General features: G+C 28.2%; 3 protein-coding genes across 3 annotated transcripts; 2 read left to right on the top strand and 1 right to left on the bottom strand.

Annotated features, from left to right (window-relative positions):
- Positions 1–212: 212 nt before the first annotated feature.
- LOC109808677 (CASP-like protein 1D2) lies at positions 213–2208 on the bottom strand. Its single transcript, XM_020371774.3, has 3 exons — positions 1839–2208; positions 695–821; positions 213–610 (listed from the first exon to the last, which is right to left on the bottom strand). Exons 1-3 carry the CDS (start codon positions 2063–2065, stop codon positions 383–385), a joined length of 582 nt encoding a protein of 193 aa, XP_020227363.1. The 5' UTR covers positions 2066–2208; the 3' UTR covers positions 213–382.
- A 12992-nt stretch (positions 2209–15200) lies between these two features.
- On the top strand, positions 15201–16679 carry LOC109809178 (CASP-like protein 1E2). The gene is made up of 2 exons (XM_020372417.3): positions 15201–15596; positions 16182–16679. Exons 1-2 carry the CDS (start codon positions 15373–15375, stop codon positions 16516–16518), a joined length of 561 nt encoding a protein of 186 aa, XP_020228006.1. The 5' UTR covers positions 15201–15372; the 3' UTR covers positions 16519–16679.
- Positions 16680–16854: 175 nt separating this feature from the next.
- On the top strand, positions 16855–20188 carry LOC109807478 (uncharacterized). Its single transcript, XM_020370007.3, has 2 exons — positions 16855–19319; positions 19475–20188. The coding sequence occupies exons 1-2, from the start codon at positions 19089–19091 to the stop codon at positions 19871–19873; spliced, it is 630 nt and encodes a 209-aa protein (XP_020225596.2). The 5' UTR covers positions 16855–19088; the 3' UTR covers positions 19874–20188.
- Positions 20189–20898: the final 710 nt, after the last annotated feature.

Here is a 20898-nt window from a genome sequence, read left to right as displayed (position 1 = left end):
TTAAGTTAAAATTAGTTTATGCATAGTTTAATTTGTAAAAGTTTTCTCATGTTAATTTCTTTTAAAATGTATTTTTAACTTGTACATAAGTTATTTTTAGTTCATGAAAAATTTATCTTATTTTGTTTTTTATTTTTTCTCTTAGAGGTGTAACTGAGTGATTTTATCTATTCAGTGAATTATTTATCCTACTTTGTATTTGTGCGAGCATGTAGAATTAATAACTTCAATCATTTATGGCACGAATGACATGTAAAATACAACTGAGTCCTTATACTGAATTACAAAAAAAAATAATTAACACGATTGAAGCAACACATTAAGTCATCTACACACTTGACAATTACTGAGAGAACACTAATCGATGTTCCTTCCATTCCATCTACTTGGGGACTCGGCTATGAATGCTGTAAGCTGAAAGGCAAATGAGCAAGACTGTGACAATGCTTCCAAACAAACCCACGCCTACGGCGCCACCAACATGCCTACAGAACTTGTCAAAAACATTGCAAATTTTGTTCCAACCATTCACGTGTTTATTTCCCTTCAAACCCAAATATGCCATGCCCCCTGCTGTGCCTACTGCTGAGGCTATTATGCCCAGTATCACCTGCCAACACTCATGTTGGTTATGCTTTGATTTTGATTTATAAATAAATGAAACCAAGTGAGTTGAGAAAGAAAGATTACTTACCGCATCCCACAAGACATAGTAGAGGAGCAACTTCGTTTTGAGGGTTGGATTTTTAATAGCAGAGAGTGATGCAATAGTTGTAATGATGCTGTAAAGGCCAGAAACGGAGAATGCAGCCACAAAATACCTGCACGTATATTATTACATTATAATATGTCAAACTACAACCAACATTGACAATACTTGTTTGACAAAAAAACATCTCGGTCAAAATAGGGCATTTTAATAAATAAATTGATAGTTATATGTAAATGGAAAACTTTGGATCTATAATTAACATAAATATAAAAACAAGCGAATGCCTTAAAATCATGACATCAGGAAATTAGAACAGAGAGAGAAAAAAATGGACATACAAGAAAATAACACATTGAATATTGAGCAAAGCCATCATGGACGACTTTTCCTTTAAAAGGGGATTTTAGCTTTGCAACTTGTGTCAAGTTTTAGATGCTACAGAAGAAACACAACGGCCGTTTGAAAATTTCATGGATGTTCACAAGGAATCAAAAAATAAAAAATAAAAACTTCCCCCCCCTTGGAAGCACTTAATTATATTAGATATGATAGACGTACGGCGGTTTGAAATTTCATGCACGTTCACAAGGGCAAAACATCAAAGCAACAATTCCCCAAAAAGATGTAATACTAAAGAAAACCAACATGTGTTGGTCTGAAATATGGAACTTGCGTCCTTTAAGTACATAGTGTGTGTTTCGTTCAAATTCTGGATATGATTTGTCACGTCAAAATGGAAATCCTCAGTTGTAACTCTTGCACCATGGATGTGAATATTTATGATCCAATCCATGTTTTGGACATATTCCCAAACACGCATTTAGTCTTGGATTCTCAAGATTCATATATGTAGGGAGAAAAAACACTCTTGACAGAGGAAACAATTCATACATATGTCTTTTTTGTCGTTAGCAGGTATCCTTAACATTCAAATCGATTCTTATAATTGGTTCTTCATGAAAATAAATGTCATATCATATGGTCACATGTTGCAAATAAGCACAATAAAAAGGCATATACTCACATATATATCAAAGCAAAACATTAGCTTGCAGCACTTTGTTTGCATGAAGAAAAGAAGAGTTATAATTAAAATAAATGTAGTAGGAATTTGGAGGGAACATACACAAAGGATGGTGAGTATCTGAACTTGGCTGACAGTGGCAGAGGAATATTTAATGTTTGATTACCCGTGACCATGACCACAACAGATACCAGTGATGCTGCAAACAAGAGAAACCTTAGGATGACATCAAATTTAAAGTAATCAACACCAGCGGGAGCTGAAGCATGAAGTACTGGAGTTGAAGATGATTTGTATTCAGATTCAACAGGCTTGTTTGTAGAAGCCATGTGGTTTGAATTGACGATAATCTTAGAGGAAACAAAGTGGTAGGAGATAAAGGTAATGGTATTGTGAAAAAATATATATAGATGGATATGGGAAAGGCAATGTAAAAACAAATGAGTTGTAGTTTCCTACACGCAAGAGTTGGTGTGAACGTGATGAGCCTCACCCACACACAGCTGATATTTTATATTAGAATATTTGAAATGCGTAATCTCAAGGTTTACATGGAAAATTAATTTTAGGGCATACATTTCAAACAAATGATATGTTTGAACATCTTCGTTCTTGCAATCTTGTATTAGAATCTTGTATAGACATAAGTGTTGCATTACATGCATGACTAACCTTGTGGCCCTCCCTCTTAAAACAAGTTTCTTGTAGAGCTAGCTTTTCTAGCTCCCTGGCTAAATTTCTGCTAGGAAGATAAGAACTCATTGTCTTATGTACGTGGCATCCATTTACAACATGAAAACAATTTAGAGTATGGATTTTCTACGTTTTTCAGTTTTCTTTTCCGTAAAAGGAGAACTAAGTCAAACGCGCTCGAATATGAATCCATAAAATTAAGTTTATTTTTATATAAAAAAAAAGTGAAAAAAAAAGTAATTTTAATTGAACTAACTTTTAAAATTAAACTACATACCTAATTAGTCCCTCGAGCTCTCATCTTAAACTAACCAATGCCTTAAAAATAAGCCACACACTTTAGTTTTCCTCTGACCAGACAATGAAATGAAACTTTTAGTTTAAATTAAGTTTTTATGTTAAAATTGTCTAAAGTTCTTACTTTAATTTTAAAAAAATTTAAAATTAAATTAATATAATTACTACAATGGACCTGGTGTGCGATTGAAGTAAATACATAAATTTAAATTCGATTCTCGTTATCGAAGTTTTAATTTTTCCTACCGATAGAAAAATAAACTTAAATTTAATAGACCTAACTGTATTTAATATTGAATTAAATAACGCAAGTAATACTATTTATTATACAATTTTGATGATTAATATTATTTTGGCTAAAAACCTAATTTGGTCCCTTATAATATTTTAAAGTTTCAATTTAGTCCTACTTTAATTTTTGGTTTCAATTTGGTCTCTAATAATTTAAATTACTGCAATGTCAGACTTTCGTCCAAATTTCTTAAACGGAGTTAACTGTTGATCATGTGGATGCTACGTAGATGCATAGGTGGCAAGGTCCCATACGTATGTTGTTGTCCTCCTATGCATTCTATGTGATATCTACGTGGCATCCACGTAGCTAATAGTTAATTCCGTTTAAGAAATTTGGACGGAAGTCCGACATTGCAATAATTTAAATTATTAGAGACAAAATTAAAACAAAAAATTAAGGTGAGACTAAATTAAAACTTTAAAATATATTATAAGAGACCAAATTAGATTTTTAGCCTAAAATATATTTCGTGAACAATAATAATTAAAAATAATAATTTTATAAAGGGACAAATTTACTTTGAGGGTAGTGGGGGCACTTGCCCCACTACCATGTTACCCATACATATTTTTTCTATCAAAAAATAATATTTTAAAAAATAAATTATATTCTAATAAAATAAATATATATTTAAATTATTGTATGTATAAAATATAAATCTAGAACAAATGTTCATTTATTTGATATTTGTTAAACTTTTGAAAGAGATTAGTTATTATATATGATAAAGAATATTTTTTAATAATGAATCAATTTTTTTAAAGTTTAATTATAATATATATATATATATATATATATATATATATATATATATATTAATGCTCACATACATAATGTAAAATATTAAAAATTTTAATTTTTGATAAAATAAATTTTACAACATGCATATTTACCTTTTGTGTTTTCTAATTATTACATATTTTGATTAAAAAAATAAAAATAGTAAAGATTGTAAGATTGTATACATTGATTAAAAAAAATCAAAATAGAAAAGATTGAAAGATTTATGTTCTATTTAGAATTTTTATTATAAAATATGTTTTAAAATAAATTATTATCTAAAAATTTATATTAGATATTTAAAACATGTTTATATCATAAATAAATTAAACTTAATTTTTATAAAATTTAACATACTTACTTTTATATTTTTATTAGTGCTGAATTATTATAAAGTAAGTCTTTAGGATTATAGTTTTAATCAAACATTTAAAAAATATATCTATAACAAATAAATAAGTAATATTTAGCACATGTATTTTTAAATAAAGTTATATTCAAACCTACTAACTTATAATATAACTTAAACTGGTCTAATTTATTTTCATCCTTAATCGTAATCATAAATATAAAAGTTTGTAAAAAATAATTATAATATATATTTACAATTTTAAAAGTTATATGTAAAAAATTTAATATTTTAAATATATGAATAAGTATTGTCCCCACTATATAAAATTTATGGATCCGTCACCAATTTTATAGATATGTAGTTGAATATAGAATAATTCATAATATTTATTTTATTTAATAATTATATTAAAGAATATATCTAATGAACATGACATTTGAGAAAGGTCATCATTCTAAAATTTTGAAAAAGAAAAACACTTCCAAGTTTATGATACATGGTTTAAAAAGTCACATGAATGATTTAATAAAGACAAACCATGGATAATTATTTTTTTTATGTGAATTGTTTAAGAATCCTTTTGTTATAGGATTGAAAAATCCTAACCTTATCTCTTTCACTAGGGTACTGAAAAATAGTTTAAAGTCGACTCCATAGTAAAATAAAGTATTTTTAAATGAATAATCTCATTTTAGGTTACAATAATTGATTCTCTTCGAGTGAAGTTGATTCCTACAAAGTGGAATCGAGTTATAAGTAAAGGAACCAATTTTTGAACATAGGATTTTATAAGATAATCAATTCCCTTTGGAAATAGTCGATTCCCACAAAAAGGATTTCATTCCATCCTAATAGAATTGATTTCCACAAGTTGAACATTTTTTTTAAGAATACCTTTATCTTTTCTTTTTCTAGTTATTTCGAAATAGAGAGATATAATTAATACTATAAAGAGATGTAGTTGATAAAAATATAAGATATATAAATAACATTTTAGCATAGACATGTTTATTATATATAATTAAAATTTATAATAAATTATATATAAATAAATATTATGTTTGAATATAAATTATATTTAAAATTTATATAAATAAATATTTTTAAATATATAAATTATATTTTTATTTATAATAAATAACTTTTATTGTTGCACAAAAATATTTTATGTGTTGATAATTAATTTATAAATATTAAAATTTAATTTATAAATAATTATAAAAAAATTAAATTAGATAAGAAGTTAAAAAGAAATTCTACAGATTATCTCGTTGAAGAAAAGTATTTTAAAACATTTATATATAATATAATAATTAATGTTTAATATATAGGAGTTAATTAAATTAGAAAATAATTTTATTTCTAAAACACTTCTACTGAGTTTAGTGGAGAGAGTAAAAGTTAAAGAAGAATGAAAGTCAAACAATAGTGCTTCAATTTATATAATCTCTAGTTTTTAGAATGGTGTCTTGCTTTGAAGAAACTCCTAGGATGGGTTCTATTATTGGTGGTTCTAAGCATTAGTAAAAAAGTGAGAAGCATCCTGAGTTGGGTTGTTAAGATGAGTTCCTTAATTTTATAAGATTTATTATTCTGAAAACTGTAATCAATTAGCCAAAAAATATCTCAACTGTGACGTCAAGACCGACTGTAAGCCTCTCAATTTGGACCAAACCAATATAAATTATAATGTAAATTTTCTAACCCTTATTTTTTTCTTATTGGTCCCTAACCGTTTTACATTATTAATTTAAATTGAATTCTAAATTAAAGGTTCCTTCTAAATCAATTCACTCTCATATTGACTTATTGAGGACACACACACAAACAATATATATATATATATATATATATATATATATATATATATATATATAAGTTAAAATTTAATATGTATATTTTTTGTTTCAAATATTAAAATATATGTAAAGGAAGCTTGAACAAATTATAGTTGACAATTGAAACTTTAACTTTACAATGGTCCTTGAATGAATGTAATTAAATTTATTAGACCTAATTGAGTTTAATGTCTAATTAAATTCATCACAACAATGTTATTTATTATATAATTTTGATAACTTAAATATTAAATTTTTTTTTAAAAAGTAACATATTGCTCATTTTTTTTAATGAATAAACATTAATTTTAATATTAAGTAATTTTTTTTTACTATTTTACTACTAGTGCTGACTCTTTCTTTTAATTATTTTCTTTAAAATATGTTTCATGAACAATAGTAGAAAGTGGTGATTTTATAAATATGTTAAATTTTAAAATAAATCACAATATGTTATTGTACTTAATGACAAACGATTGTTTTCGTAATAACATCTTTAGGAATTTTTTTTACAAGATTGTCTTTAGAGATTTTTTTAATTTCATATCTTATTTGATTTTTTAATTATCATAATTATTTATAAACTAAATTTTAATATTTTTAAAATAAATTATTAATAAATAAAAATAATTTTATATAAATTATATATAATAAATCTAAAATATAATTTATATGTTTAAAAATATTTATTTATACAAATTTTGAATATAATTTGTATATTCAAATATAGTAGTGTTTATGTGTATATTATTATAAATTTTTAATTTGTGCATTACAAGTATTAAAATATTAATAATTAAAAATATAATTTACGCACATATATCAGTGTTTATTTTTTTATAATTTAGTTATTAAAATGTATGTTAAAAGAAACTTAAACAAAAATTAAAAGTTGATTAAAACTTGTGCTCATATTAACATTAATAGTTGATTGAAAATTTAAATTTACAGTATCCCATTTAAAAGGAAGATGATATTTCTACTTACAATTCTATATTCAAATTAAATATCAAATCTCAATTTTTTATTAAAAAAATATAAATATTAAACTATTTAAACTAAGTACCTAATTATATTTATGGGTGTAAATTTCTCAACGAAGAACAGTAAATAAAAGTAATAATTTTAAAAATGATATTTGTTTAATATAATAAAATTAATACTTTTTAATGAAATTATGAGTGTATTTTTTACACAATATATATTTATAATTTAAATATTTATAAATAATAAAAACATTTTTCATAATAATCTAACCTTACCTATTATTTTAACACAAATCATAAAATAAAGATCAATCCTAAGAAGACATTTGTTTCAGGTTATCTTGAAAATATAAAAGATAACAATGTTTATTCTCATATTTATTAAAAAGTCATATAATAATATTTTTTAATATCTTTTATTTATAAAAAAAATTGATATTTTCATAATAAGTAGGAGAGGTTTATTCCCATGATAAAGAAGTAGATAAGTGATATTTTTATAAAAATATTGAAAATTATTTTTTATAACCATTATAACTTTCATTTTTATTTAAATTATTTTAAATTTTAAAAGATTCTCTAAATAAATATTAAAATGAACTAAATATCTTTTCTTATATTCTTTAAAGTAACATTCAATCTGAGTTATATTAATCTTAAAAATATGATTATCAAAAATATAATATCATTTCTTAGAACAAATGCTCCTAAATTAGCAGAAGCAATCACGAACTTTATTAATATCCTTTGATTATTGTTATATTTTATCTTCAGATGAAGAAACAATCTAATAATATGTTAATGGTTAAAATCTTTATTTGGTCTCTTATAATATTTTTTTTTTGTTTTAATTTAGTTCTATTTTAATTTTTTTTTTCAATTTGGTCCCCAATAATTTAAATCATTGCAATTTGGGACTTCCGTCGAAAATGATCTAAACGGAGTTAATTGTTGGCCACGTGGATGTCAGGTGGATGCCACGTAGATGCATAGGTGGATGCCAAATTTCATGAATACACCTGGAACCAGAACAACCCGTTTTGAAAGCAGAACGACCCGTTCTGCTTGCACATGTTATGTGTTAATTTTGTAACTGGAACGAGCCGTTCCAAATGCAAATTTAACACACCATGAGTGCAATAGAACAAGTCGTTCCAGAACGCCAACTTTATGCATACGTTGACCAAAATGCGGCAATGTGATTCAAAAATTGAAAATAAAAATTCATAACATATCATAAATTCAAAGACAGAAACATGGTTCAGAAACTGAAAACCAAAATTCAGAACATAAAATATACTAAAAAAGTTCAAAGAAATTACTGAGAAAGGAAATCATCTGGGTAACGCTGATGAGAAACCCTAAACCACAAAAATTCAGGTTGTACCTCCTCAAGAACAGGTTGTTATTATTGGGGTACATCGTCAATGACTTCAAGGAGAAACACTGTTTCGTTTTCATCCTTGACTGTATAGTGTCAATTTGGTAGTAAGTGGTTCACTCCAATTTGACTAACAATGAAATAAAACCTGCTACCATTGTCCTTAGTGATACACTGCATCGTCCTTAATGATACACTGTATAGCCCAAATGTTTAGCAATTGAAGTTATCAATCCTATTAACAATATTACCAAATCTAGTGTTTGAAATACTTTGTACCTTGAGTCTTTTTCCTTGCACGATTCACAACTGTGAGATATAATCATCGACTATTTTGGATCAGAACGACCCTTTTCTGAAACTAGAACGGCCCATTCTGGTTACACTATTGGTGTGTTAATTTTGTATCTGGAACGGCCCGTTCCAGGTGCAAAATTAACACACCCAGAGTGCAACCAGAACGGGCCGTTCTGGTTTCAGAACGGGCTGTTCTGGTTCTAGGTGTATTCAAGAAATTTAGCGTCTACCTACGTATTTACGTGACATCCACCTGGTATCCACGTAACCAAATTAACTCTGTTTAAATCATTTGAACGAAAGTTCCAAATTGCAATAATTTAAATTATTAGGGACCAAATTAAAACAAAAAATTAAAGTAAAACTAAATTGAAACAAAAAAATATTATAAGGAACTAAATAAGAATTTTAAACTATGTTAATTTAATCAATAACACTATGTGAAATATCGGAACTTAATTAATGTTGACTTGACGATGCTGCGTATTTAGACCAGACCATCAATCTTATATCATCCTATGGTTCTTTAATATATATTAAAAATAAACAAAGACAAAAGAAAGGGAAACCAGATTTTATATATTGGTCCCAAAAAAAGAAAAATGGAATCTCCTTGTTCTCCTTTCAAATTTTCTTTTCGTTCATCATCATAAATTTTGAATATACGCATTTAACTATGGTTTCAGTTAATGTTTGAGTCGGCCAGTTTTTCTGGATTAAAATTAATAAAGTCTGCCATTCTTTTTGTGCACCATTTGTAGACTTTCAATATGAAATTCAACCATCGAGGAAATCCAAAGATTATCTATACGGATATATAGCACGATCATTGTCCAACACAACGGTGATTGGTGAATGTCGTATGCATAACGTCACAGTAGGATAAGTTCCATCTTCCTCAATTACATGTTGAAAGATACTTTTGTTTTTCAAGCATACGGATAAAAATTTGATGTCTCAAGTCTCGACTATAGAAAAAGTACCAAATTATTTTAACTTAATTAATAATTTTTAATTTGGATATTGAATAAAAATATTTAAGAGGAGATATTTTTAGTAAAAACAGAAATTGGTTTTCACTTTCCAGATAATTTGATGTCATGTACTTTTTTTTGATAATCATAATATTCAGTAACCATAATATTGAAATCTTAGATATTTGAATTAAAAGTTAGAAATTGCTTTTATCTGTATCAACCAACATTAATTATATCGTGTCTATATACTGTATATAAATACATTAGGCCTGGTGATGGTTGAAGGACAACGCAATTGAATTGAACAACTATAATAGTTTGGGCCACATTGAGCCAAATGACCAAGTCTCGTAGGGTATGTTAATAAAATAATCGTGGGATGGGTACAAATTAATCAATTAATTTTCCCGATACGTTCACACTGACACAGGCAAGAAAGTTGACCAAAAACTTGCATTGACATGTCATTTTGGTTAAGACTTGAGAACTGGGTTACATAACTCTAGAAGCAAAAGAAAATATAATATATTTAATTTGCATATATGGATAATCGCTTTCGTTGTAGGATTTCTAGAGTTTCGATGATTAATTGCTTGTAGTTTGAAATTTGGATTTTGTTTGGCTAGGTTTCAGTGATCAATTATGAAGAGTTTCTCATCTCACCCAACATACAGATAACACTGAATTGAAAGTGGAAAATAATGTTAGTTGTGCGTCATAGTCTTCATCAATATATGGTAATAAATATCAGGATTGAAGGTTTGACACTCATCACACAGATACTACAATTGGACTTAGAACACATCTGCATAATTGGTGGAAAATCTTATTAAAAATTAAAAATGAATTTGCTACAGCTTAGGTTTGGGAATGTAAGAGTGGAGAGGTATATATCTTACATCATAATCGTAATAATTAAATAACACCAAGGTAGACTTATTCCATTGTTGCATAATCGTAAAGTCTGGCATCCATTGTAGCTCACAATCATATCATAATTATTGATTGAAGAAAAAGAGATGTGTTGTTTGCATGCGTTGACAAATCAACCTAGCCATGAGAGGATTTGTAATCTTGATATGAAAATGAAAATAAATAAGTTATGTATATGTGGAGGTGAAGGATGATACGATGCCATCACTCATGACTCATGAGATATGCTTTCTTTTAATTGCCTTCACTGCCATGCTTTGCTATTGCCTGGCAACCGCCAACTGGGCTAATTTAATATGCTATCATAATCTTTTATTTTCTTATAAAACATTCTTATTAAGTTATTTCTACTCAAATACATAATAATTTGGACACTAATTTAATATGCTCTACTGTATTCTTAATTTTCTTTTTCTCTTCTTTCATTTGCATGTACATTTTGCACACTATTACACAACTAGCAAATTAACTGACTCATTTTTTTTTCATCATTTACTCTTCTAAATTATTTATCCTTTTCAATCTATTTTTTATTTTTCTCTATCTCTAAATTGTATTTCAATAATTTTTTCTTTAAAGATTGTCACAGGACGATAAAAATATATTAAAAAATAGGAAGTTTTTATTAATGTTTATTTTAAGAATAACATTGAAAAAATCATATAATAAAACAAATTCAAGTTTGGAATTCAATTATGTGTTGGAAAAATATTAATAATTGTGTTTATTTTATTTTAATGAAAACTAAAGTTATTATTATCATAATTGTTATGAAAAAAAAAGTATCAATAGTACTATTTTTTATTTTATGGCTTGATAGAAATGATTTTTCTACTCTTATGTATCTTTATGTATAATGAAGAATCATAATCACATAAATCTTTTGATAGAAAATAATTGTATGCTAATTTTTTATTTAAATGTGTTAAATTTTAGAATTTATGAATTGTCATAGTTCATGCGTCTAATTTATAAAATTGACAAAAATATACTATCAAATCAATCTATTTGAATATTTTAATCATTATTTTTATAATAAAAGGATTATAAAAATTAATCAAATGAGAAATTTGAGTATTTTGTCCGAGTAAGAAATCTTCAAATTTTCTAGAAACTTTCCGATTTAGAAGCATTTAGTAAGGATAAACTCTTTATTTTTTGGAGACGAGGAAACAACAAGATAAAAGGAGATACATACAAGGTATGACAATGAAGATAATAAAGAATGACTTGTTATGCAAGTTAATTAAATGAATGTTTCAAAAGATATGGTTTAAAATTAAGTCAATTGACAAGTTAAATTGTGAAAAAATTTATATTATTGGACAAAAATTAATTAACTATAAGTGAGAATGACTTCTTCATGTTATATTTGATTATTTTTCTTGTGTTCCTCTTTCTTCCTTTTTTTCTTTTGAGACATTGCATGGATTTGTTGTTTAACATCTTTGAAAGAAAATAATCAATTTAGTTAGTTTTTTGTTTTGTTTTGCTAAGCTAAAATGACATTAGTGAACAATCAACTGAGTTTTGATTTAAGTGGATAGAGTAACCTAAAGATGGTTTTACAAAGATTAAACATCAACATGCAAAATATAAGTAAGAAAGATGATTAGATATGCCTAAGGAGTGAATTTGCCTATATCATTATTACTTAATTTGAATGATGCTCATGTTTTATTCCTGAATGTCATGCAAAACTATGAAATTATTGAACACTATGATATATATTTTAAGACTAAATGTTAAAGTGAAATGGTGAGCCTAACTTAAATTAGATGAAGAGAATATATATATTTTTTTAAAACTTATAAAGTTAATGACGACACTTACAAATTTTAATCAAAGCATCTTATCATAAAATACAAATATGCACCCAACTTCTAATCCACCTAACTTGCAAAATGAATAATTAATTAATATATATATATATATATATATATATATATAAAACAATAGGTTATTTATCCTATGATTCAAATATAAAACATATTCACAAAGCACACAAAATATAATATGCTTAATGAAATAAACTATATACAACAAAATAGACAAGAAGGAGAAAATCAAAGGGTGAGATAAATAAATTAAAAGTTACAAATAATTTACTTAATTAATTTTGAAAAGGCTTGTCTTTAAAAAATTATCAGTGTAGCAACCAGGATCACCACCAGACAACAAAAATATATTAAAAAACAGGGAATCATTACCGATATTTGTTTAAATTTTTTTGAAAAACCCATATAAAATAAAATGGTTTACCAAAAACATATTTGAGTTCAAAAGTCGATTATGTATAAGAAAGATATTAACACTCTATAACTTACATCATAAAGATGATTATCTCTAATTAATTAAATAAATTATTTATAATTTTTAAAATAATTCTCACACAAATTAATTATGACAATTAAATATAAAATTAATTATGATATTTAATATTTTTTATTTAACAAATGTGTTTATTTTATTTTAATAAAAACTAAAATTATTGTTATTATTATTATTATATAAGATTGTTATAAATAATGTGAGATTTTTAGTTAAGTAAAAAATAAAATAGAACTTAAACATTTATTTAACAAATGATTAATTTTTATAAAGAAGATAAATTTTAGTTTTTATACTAGAAATAATAATTATAAATTTATTGTGAAGCCTCCCCAATGCAAATAAACTGCGTAAAATACTGTAATTATTTAGAACTATCATACAATGAGTTATGAGTAGGACCCAATCCTAAAATCAAGGGATCATGAAAACAAAGAAAGCCACAAATGAAAGACCTATTCATTTAAATGAACATGAAGTGGTTGACGAAGTAGGAGTATATTTATTGGTTTCGCAAAACTTAGGTAATGCAATTAAGTCCTCGTGATCTCGTAACATGCAATTTTTCCTCACTAAATTAACGTCACCAGCTTCAGTTTAAATTTCAAGAATTTAAAACAAAAGAAAATCATCTAAATTTGTGCAATCGTCTTTTATTTTTCTTTCCACCTCTATTTCTTTTAGACAATCTTATTTGAAATATCGGTAAACATTAATAATTTTTTCAATAAAAATAAATCTTACTTTTTTTTTTACATTGTGAAAGCTTATAATCAATATTTTAACTTGTATATTACATAAAATAAATGTTTATTTTCATGTAACTGAAATTCGTAATAAATAAATAATAAAATTATATTATAACTATAATTTATAATAAAAATATCTTTAAATATATAAATTATATTTTATATTTATCCTAAATAATTTGATACACATGTATAAAAGTTATTGACAAAGGATAAGATATTTACTTGTTAGAAGAATCTGGATACGGCCTCAGTGATTTTATCTATATAGTTTTTTAAGGATATATAGGTACGATGACATTTATTTTTTCCTGTATAATGTTATCATATTTGGACTGAAAAATGATTTAATTGAGGCATTGAGTTAAAGAATCATTGGTTCAAAGTAAAAAGATATATAAAATAATTTAAATATATAAATATTTGATATATATGTATATATATTTATTTATATATTTATACAATACCGTGGAGATATTCTTGTCCAAACATTTTATTTTTGAAAATTTTCACACATTCTCTTATAAGAGAGTAAAATTAAATTCCCATAGATCCTACTACAATTTTCTCTTAAATCTAATTATTATCTCTTCCACACATTAATTTTTTGATAATTCCTCCATTTTTTTTTCATTCCTTACTAAATCTCCTCTTCTAAACATATCATAAGTGTGAAATCAATAATTACGGAACCATTCATTATCATCCCAAATGTTCTAAGATGACTGAAATCAGAGAAAATAACATTAATTGAACATTTCATGATAAAATAGAATAAAATTTATGTTAAATGGCTTATTAATATTTCTCTATAAACTTTTAATGAAATTAAAATAAAATATTTGTGCATATTAATCACAATATTTTTATTTAGAAAATGTGCTTGAACTAATTTAATTTTAAAGTTACTTTTCAGTTTTTTTTTAATTAATTTCTACCTAAACACTAAGTCAATGATGAGTTACTATATATATATTTTTTCAGTCTGTTTAAAGTTTTTTAAAAGTGCTTCTTAAAAAGTCAGAAAATAAATTTTTAAGAAATAAATAAAAATTACTTCTTAAAAATTAAAAAAGATCTTCAAAAATAATTTAGACAAGTGTATGAAAACATATAGAATTGCTTATTTTATTAAAAAAAAATTTCTTAAAACATAAATACTTGTCTCTTATTTAAATTATTTAAGTGGATTAATTAAATATATAACTAGAATATAGTATTCAACTACATAATATATATTTATTTTGTAATATTTGGTTGAACTAAATATATATTTATTTTGTGTGTGTGAATCTTTGTACTTTTGTGTGGACTCCTGCACCCCTAAACGTTGCACTGTCCCATTTGGGCTGTATCAATCTTTACGGTTGGCAAGTTGGAAATGTTTCTAAGCATTCATTCATATCAATTGCTTTGCTTTGCCTACTCTCTCACTCTCAGGCCAATCACTGCTTATCCACACCTACAACGTCTTTTAATTAATTGCATCATTTCTTTTTCCTCTTAAATGCCTTTCCACATTTCTCTGAAGCAGCTTAGCTGTCAAAATAAAAAGGTGGAGGTATGTATATGTTATTTTGAATAGCTAATATGGGCAAATTAAAGTTCCCTTTCCCGGTTTGTATTGGTTGAAAAAATGAAGACCCCCCTTGTCCTTGTGTATTTAAGAGGGATGGTGCCCCTTTTCCACATTTGAGTCATAAAGTTTGTAGTGTTGCGTTGCTAAGATGGAAGGAGAGCATAAGAGCAGCAGTTATGGGGTGACAAAAGCAGGTTCTGTGAGTGTTTGTGATTTGCTTATGAGGCTTTTGGCCTTAACACTCACTCTCGTTGCTGCTATAGTTATTGGCCTGGATAAGCAGACCAAGGTTGTTCCCATCAAATTTATAGATTCTTTACCACCTCTTCATGTTCCTCTTACTGCTAAATGGAACCAAATGTCTGCCATTCTGTAAGTTCTCTCTCTCTCTTTCAAACTAGAAATAAAAACATTTTTTTTTAATTATCTAAAAAACGTCGACAGCAGGGTTCGAACCTTCAAGTCTGTCTCCTTAACCACTCGGACATATCGACTATGATTTGTTTAGAAATAACAGTCTAAATTATTTAAATGTATTTTGCACTCAGAGTATTAGCCTCAGTTGTTGGCTGACAAATCAGTTACTGTTTGCCCATGAGGTTTCTAGTTCTAGCTAGCCTCTTGTTTGATTTGACCTCTTTATCTCTTCCAAAATGATAATAATAATTTGTCACTATATTATTTTATTAGAATCCTTTCTCAAAATTATGTATTTCATATCCAGAAAACTCAAATCTAAAATCGCAATCAGCAGATCTAAACTTAATTACTCAGACTATTCACTTGTTATTAGTTTATCTTGATCAAAATTGGTTATGCTATCAGAATCATATTAAAACAAAAAAAAAAAAAATTGCAGGAGAGATCCAAATTCTATTATACCAAGTTTTTTGATACAAAGGTGATTAATTGAGATAGATATGTAGGTGAATGTTAACTTTGAGTTATACTATGCAGGTACTTTTTTGTGGCGAATGCAATAGCATGCACGTATGCAGCCTTGAGTCTATTGGTTGGCGTGGTAAATAGAGGCAAAAGCAAAGGGCTATGGATATTGATCGTTGTCCTGGACGCATTCATGGTGGCTTTGCTCTTTTCCGGCAACGGTGCCGCCGCCGCAGCGGGTGTCCTTGGGTACAAAGGGAACTCTCACGTGCATTGGAACAAGGTGTGCAATGTCTTTGACAAATTTTGTCATCAAATGGCTGCTTCTATTGCCTTCTCACTGCTTGGATCATTACTATTCCTCTTACTCCTCCTTCTTCCTGTCGTAAGGCTTCATCGGAGACCTTAGTTAATCAATTCAAAAATAATAAACCTTGTTTTATTTTATTTATTAACCATCTTTCTTACTGTAATGTGTCTCAGAATTTTTATTCTTGTCAACTCAGGTTCCCGTCTATTATGTATTCTCTATAACAGACTTGTTCAGTAAATTGTTTTAATTGCTCCAAATTAACTATTTACTCTATTTAGTGAATAAATATATATATTTATCTCCATTTTATATTTCAAGACAAATTTAAATATTATCTACGTATATATAAATTTAGTTCTCATCTCTAGGATGAATGAATGGGTCATAGAATGGGCTCATGGGATCAAAACTGGGCCCCCTAGTAAGCCACACGCTAAGCCCAATGCGAAATGCATGGCATTCTAGACTTGTGTCACTTTACGCTATTAACGTAAGGAGAAATGGAAGGGAAAGAAATGCATAACACGATGGTGATATGATTTAAAATTAACCAAAAAAACAGCTAAATAGTCTCGTTGAACCGTTGAATTAGTACAATTTTCTGTTGTGTTATTTCTTGGCATTCTAACTCCCATCATTGAGAACTAAATTGGTTGAAAGCTTGAAAAGGGAACTGATCATCAGCCTCCAAATAAAACCTCTCCTTAGAACTACAAAATTATCAAGAAGGTAACAAAAGCAATAGACATGAACAAATAAAGGGAAAAGAAAATTAAGTAGCCTGTGCTTGTCCTTACATATTCCGATTGCTTTATAGGACAGACAATAAAATTCTCATTCTCATCTCATACAACACGACACACAAGGAATAAGGAATTAAAGTTTGTAAATTTTGAGCATGAAAATGGATTCATTTAATTTCGTTCTTAAACATGATTCAAATCCATTATTTGAAGAAAAAGTGACTACTAAATTATGAATGTTTGTCAAGTTAATAATTGTATGGTACAAAAAAAGTAACACTTAACAAGTAACCAAGGTAATTTTTTTATAAACCAAAATATTAGTAATTTGATATAAAATATCTATTGATTTTGTTGATATTTAAATTTTATCAGAAAACTTGATTGACTATATTTAATAGACCATCATTTTCCAAATTTTAATCATGAATATTTTTTTTATTTACAATTTTGTTTAAAAAAATTGAACTTAATACTACTATTTCCAACAACTTGTAGATAAACAAGGTTAATAGAATGTAATGTAATAATAATTGACCAATGCATTTTTACCCAACTTGCTTAGACGATCTTGAGATGAAAACAGCCCCCGACACCAGCAATTGGCCTATGCTATACTTTGTTTCCTTGACTTCCCATTCCAAAACAAACTTCTCTTTTCACTTTTATTGTTCATCACTTTGTGGGGCCCACGAAGTCTGTTATTTTAGTCTCTGCTGCTTTATCCCACTCATACGGTTACTCTGCGATCTGCATGGATGATGATAAAGGAAGGTGTCACTGTCACATGGCCATGGGAATCTAATCAATTACCCTCTCTACCTATTTCCCTACTGTTCCTGCGTAAGAACACTCCTCTCCTTGATCCTTCCTAGCTGCCTCCAAGTCCTTCTGAATCTTCCGTGCCGACCGAACACTAGCTCCGAGTGGTGGGAGAGGGTACCTGCAAAGGCACTCCGACGATCAAGTCAGTGTTCGGTTCAGAGCAATAAATGCATTAGCGGGAATAGTAACGTACCTCATTTATGTCACATCACCTGTATATTTATAGTGACATATGTGGGCCTGATGGACCTTCATCCTTGGGAGATGAGTAATACATGACTTAACCTTAATCCTGTCTTAATCTGGTATGGTAATTAATGCATAGTAGGCATTTGGCTTGCCACGTGTTTATCATAGGCTCTTTCTTCAGGTTTTCGGTTAAGCATAAGGCCGAAGGGGTGCTCGGCCAAGCTTGGGGCCGAAGGGGTGTTCGGCCAAGCTTGGGGCCGAAGGGGTGTTTTGAATAGCTTCAGATCCCTTCTCTTTGGGTTTTTGACTACCCACGAGACCGAGGGAGTGTTCGGCCAAGCCTGAGGTCGAGGGGGTGTTCGGCCAAGCTCGGGGCCGAAGGGGGTGATGTGTTTCATCGGCTAGGGCACCCCTTTCGGTCTATTGCCTGACCTGAGGGGTTAGTTGATGCGGTTCCTCGGTTCGGGCCCCCCTTTCGGCCTATTGTCTGACCGAAGGGGTGCCAATTAGTGCGTTTCATTAGTTTGGGCACCCCTTTCGGCCTATTGCATGACCGAAAGGGTGCTTACTAGTACACCTACCCAATGGAACCATTTTGTGCTAGTGTCAAGCCCTAACATTATAATACAGTTTTAGAATGGCTCTTTCCTTAATTAGTTTTATTTCAATTGAGAAAATGAAATCCTTCCACGCAAGTATAGACTATAGATAATGACAATAACAAACATAACATTAATAGAAAATAACGAAAATGAAGAAGAAAGAAAAAAGCATAATATCTCCCAAGAAGGAGCATATATCTTTTTACTGCAATCATGTACTAACAGCACCCTTAATACAAAATCGTTTGGTATATAAACAATATAAACATAAGAGGGGTGAGAGAATAAGAGAGATAAACGAAATAAGATGGAAGGGCACACTGAAACAGACTCAACCATGCCACCACTCTCTCAAATCCCACCTTCTTCTTCTTCTCTGCTCGGTCCTTCAATAACCAATGGTGAAAACCCCAGAAAGCGTGTTAGAAGATTGGATGACACCAATTGCGAGAGCCTCAACATGGAACGTGAAAGAAGGTCCAAGATGACTCACATGTTCACTCAGCTTCGAACCACTATCCCCGGTGTCTTTCCTCAGGTTCATCAATGCCCTTTTCAACATTTTATGTGGTTTCAATAATACATGTCACATATTGCATGTTTTGTACGTTTTGGTTACATGGGTTTTGAATTTTAATGTCAAAACTCAATATTTGATATTTTCTCCCTTTTGGGTGTATTTGGGACACATAGGCAACAAGGGAGGTGATTATAAACGAGACGATTCGGTACATTAAGGAGCTTGAGAAGAAGAAGGAAAGGTTGGAGGAGTTGAAGGAGTCGATGAAATTGAAAGGGGTACAAGGGTTGAGGATTGCATGCGGTAATAATAATAATAATAACAACAGGAATTGCTCCATCACGGTTACTGTGTCTGCCAATGTTGTATTCTTTGGCATTCAATCCTTGGCTCGACCCGGTTTGATAACGGTAATTTTGAAGGTGTTTTACAAGTACCAAACTGAGGTTTTGGCTGCCAATGTATCCGTTGATGATGGGAATTTGATATTGGCGATCACGGCGTTGGTGCAAAATGGTGGTGATGGAAACGATGTCGTTGAGAATATTAAAAGAGAAATTATGAGTTTGTAGGTTCAACTTGTTAGGATATTAATTACATGGTGTTTGATTTTGGTACCATGTGTGTGTTTGGTTGCACACAGGGAGATACAATACAACCCAATATACAGAGCAAAGACCATTTAAGTTGCTTTTGTCCTAAGAAAGGCGCTTCAATTAATGTCCAAAATCCATATTATGGGATGGACTCCACAGACATAATACGCCTATCTCTTTTTTATTTTTGCTGCTAATAATACCCAGTAATCGTATTACAACTTTGTAACCCAAGATGAAGCCATTACTGTTCAACTTTTGTTTTCCAACAGAAACATATTCAATAGTTTCGCTGTTTCAGGGCGACCTTTTTTGGGGTAAAATGTTGAAATAGACTAAATCCATTTTAAAATGTTTCACATTGCGAGATTTTCAATTTTTTTTTTTAAATATTGTGTTCAATAAAACATTGATAACTCATTGTCTCATGATTTTGAGATGAGTGTATAAAAATATAAATTGTGAGAAATATAAACAATTATAAATGAAAGTATATATTGTATATTAAACTTTTTTTAGATGTATGGCAACAATCACAACACCTGCAACTTTTAACTAACTAACTGTTAGAGAATAAAAAATTAGGGAGAATGTAAAAGAGCATTTGAGATGAGAAGAAAGAAAAATAGCAGAAATAAAAGTTGTTTAATTAAAATGAAATAAAATTGAAGTTAATTTTTTTAGGTTATTTAATATATATATAAAAGGAGGAATCACATTATTTTAAGAATAATTATAATTAAAGTTACTTTGTTTAATATTAATCATGTATGTTAAATTTCAATGATCTAACTATTAAATCAAAAGTTCTTTATGTCCTACAAATGTTTAAAAATTTTGAAAAATTATTTAATATTTTATTTTATTAATTTAAATTGACAGATAATTATAAAAATATTTTATATGGTATTTGAATTTATATAATAATGTATTATATGATTTTCAAATTTTTAAAAATTGATAAACTTATTTATATATTAAGAATTTTTAATTTAACAGTT

The sequence above is a fragment of the Cajanus cajan genome, chromosome 5, assembly GCF_000230855.2.
Source record: "Cajanus cajan strain Asha chromosome 5, NIPB_CcT2T_4, whole genome shotgun sequence".
Lineage (NCBI taxonomy): Eukaryota > Viridiplantae > Streptophyta > Magnoliopsida > Fabales > Fabaceae > Cajanus > Cajanus cajan.
The sequence above is the reverse complement of the archived record's forward strand: the minus strand, read 5'-3'. Positions and strand labels throughout refer to the sequence as shown.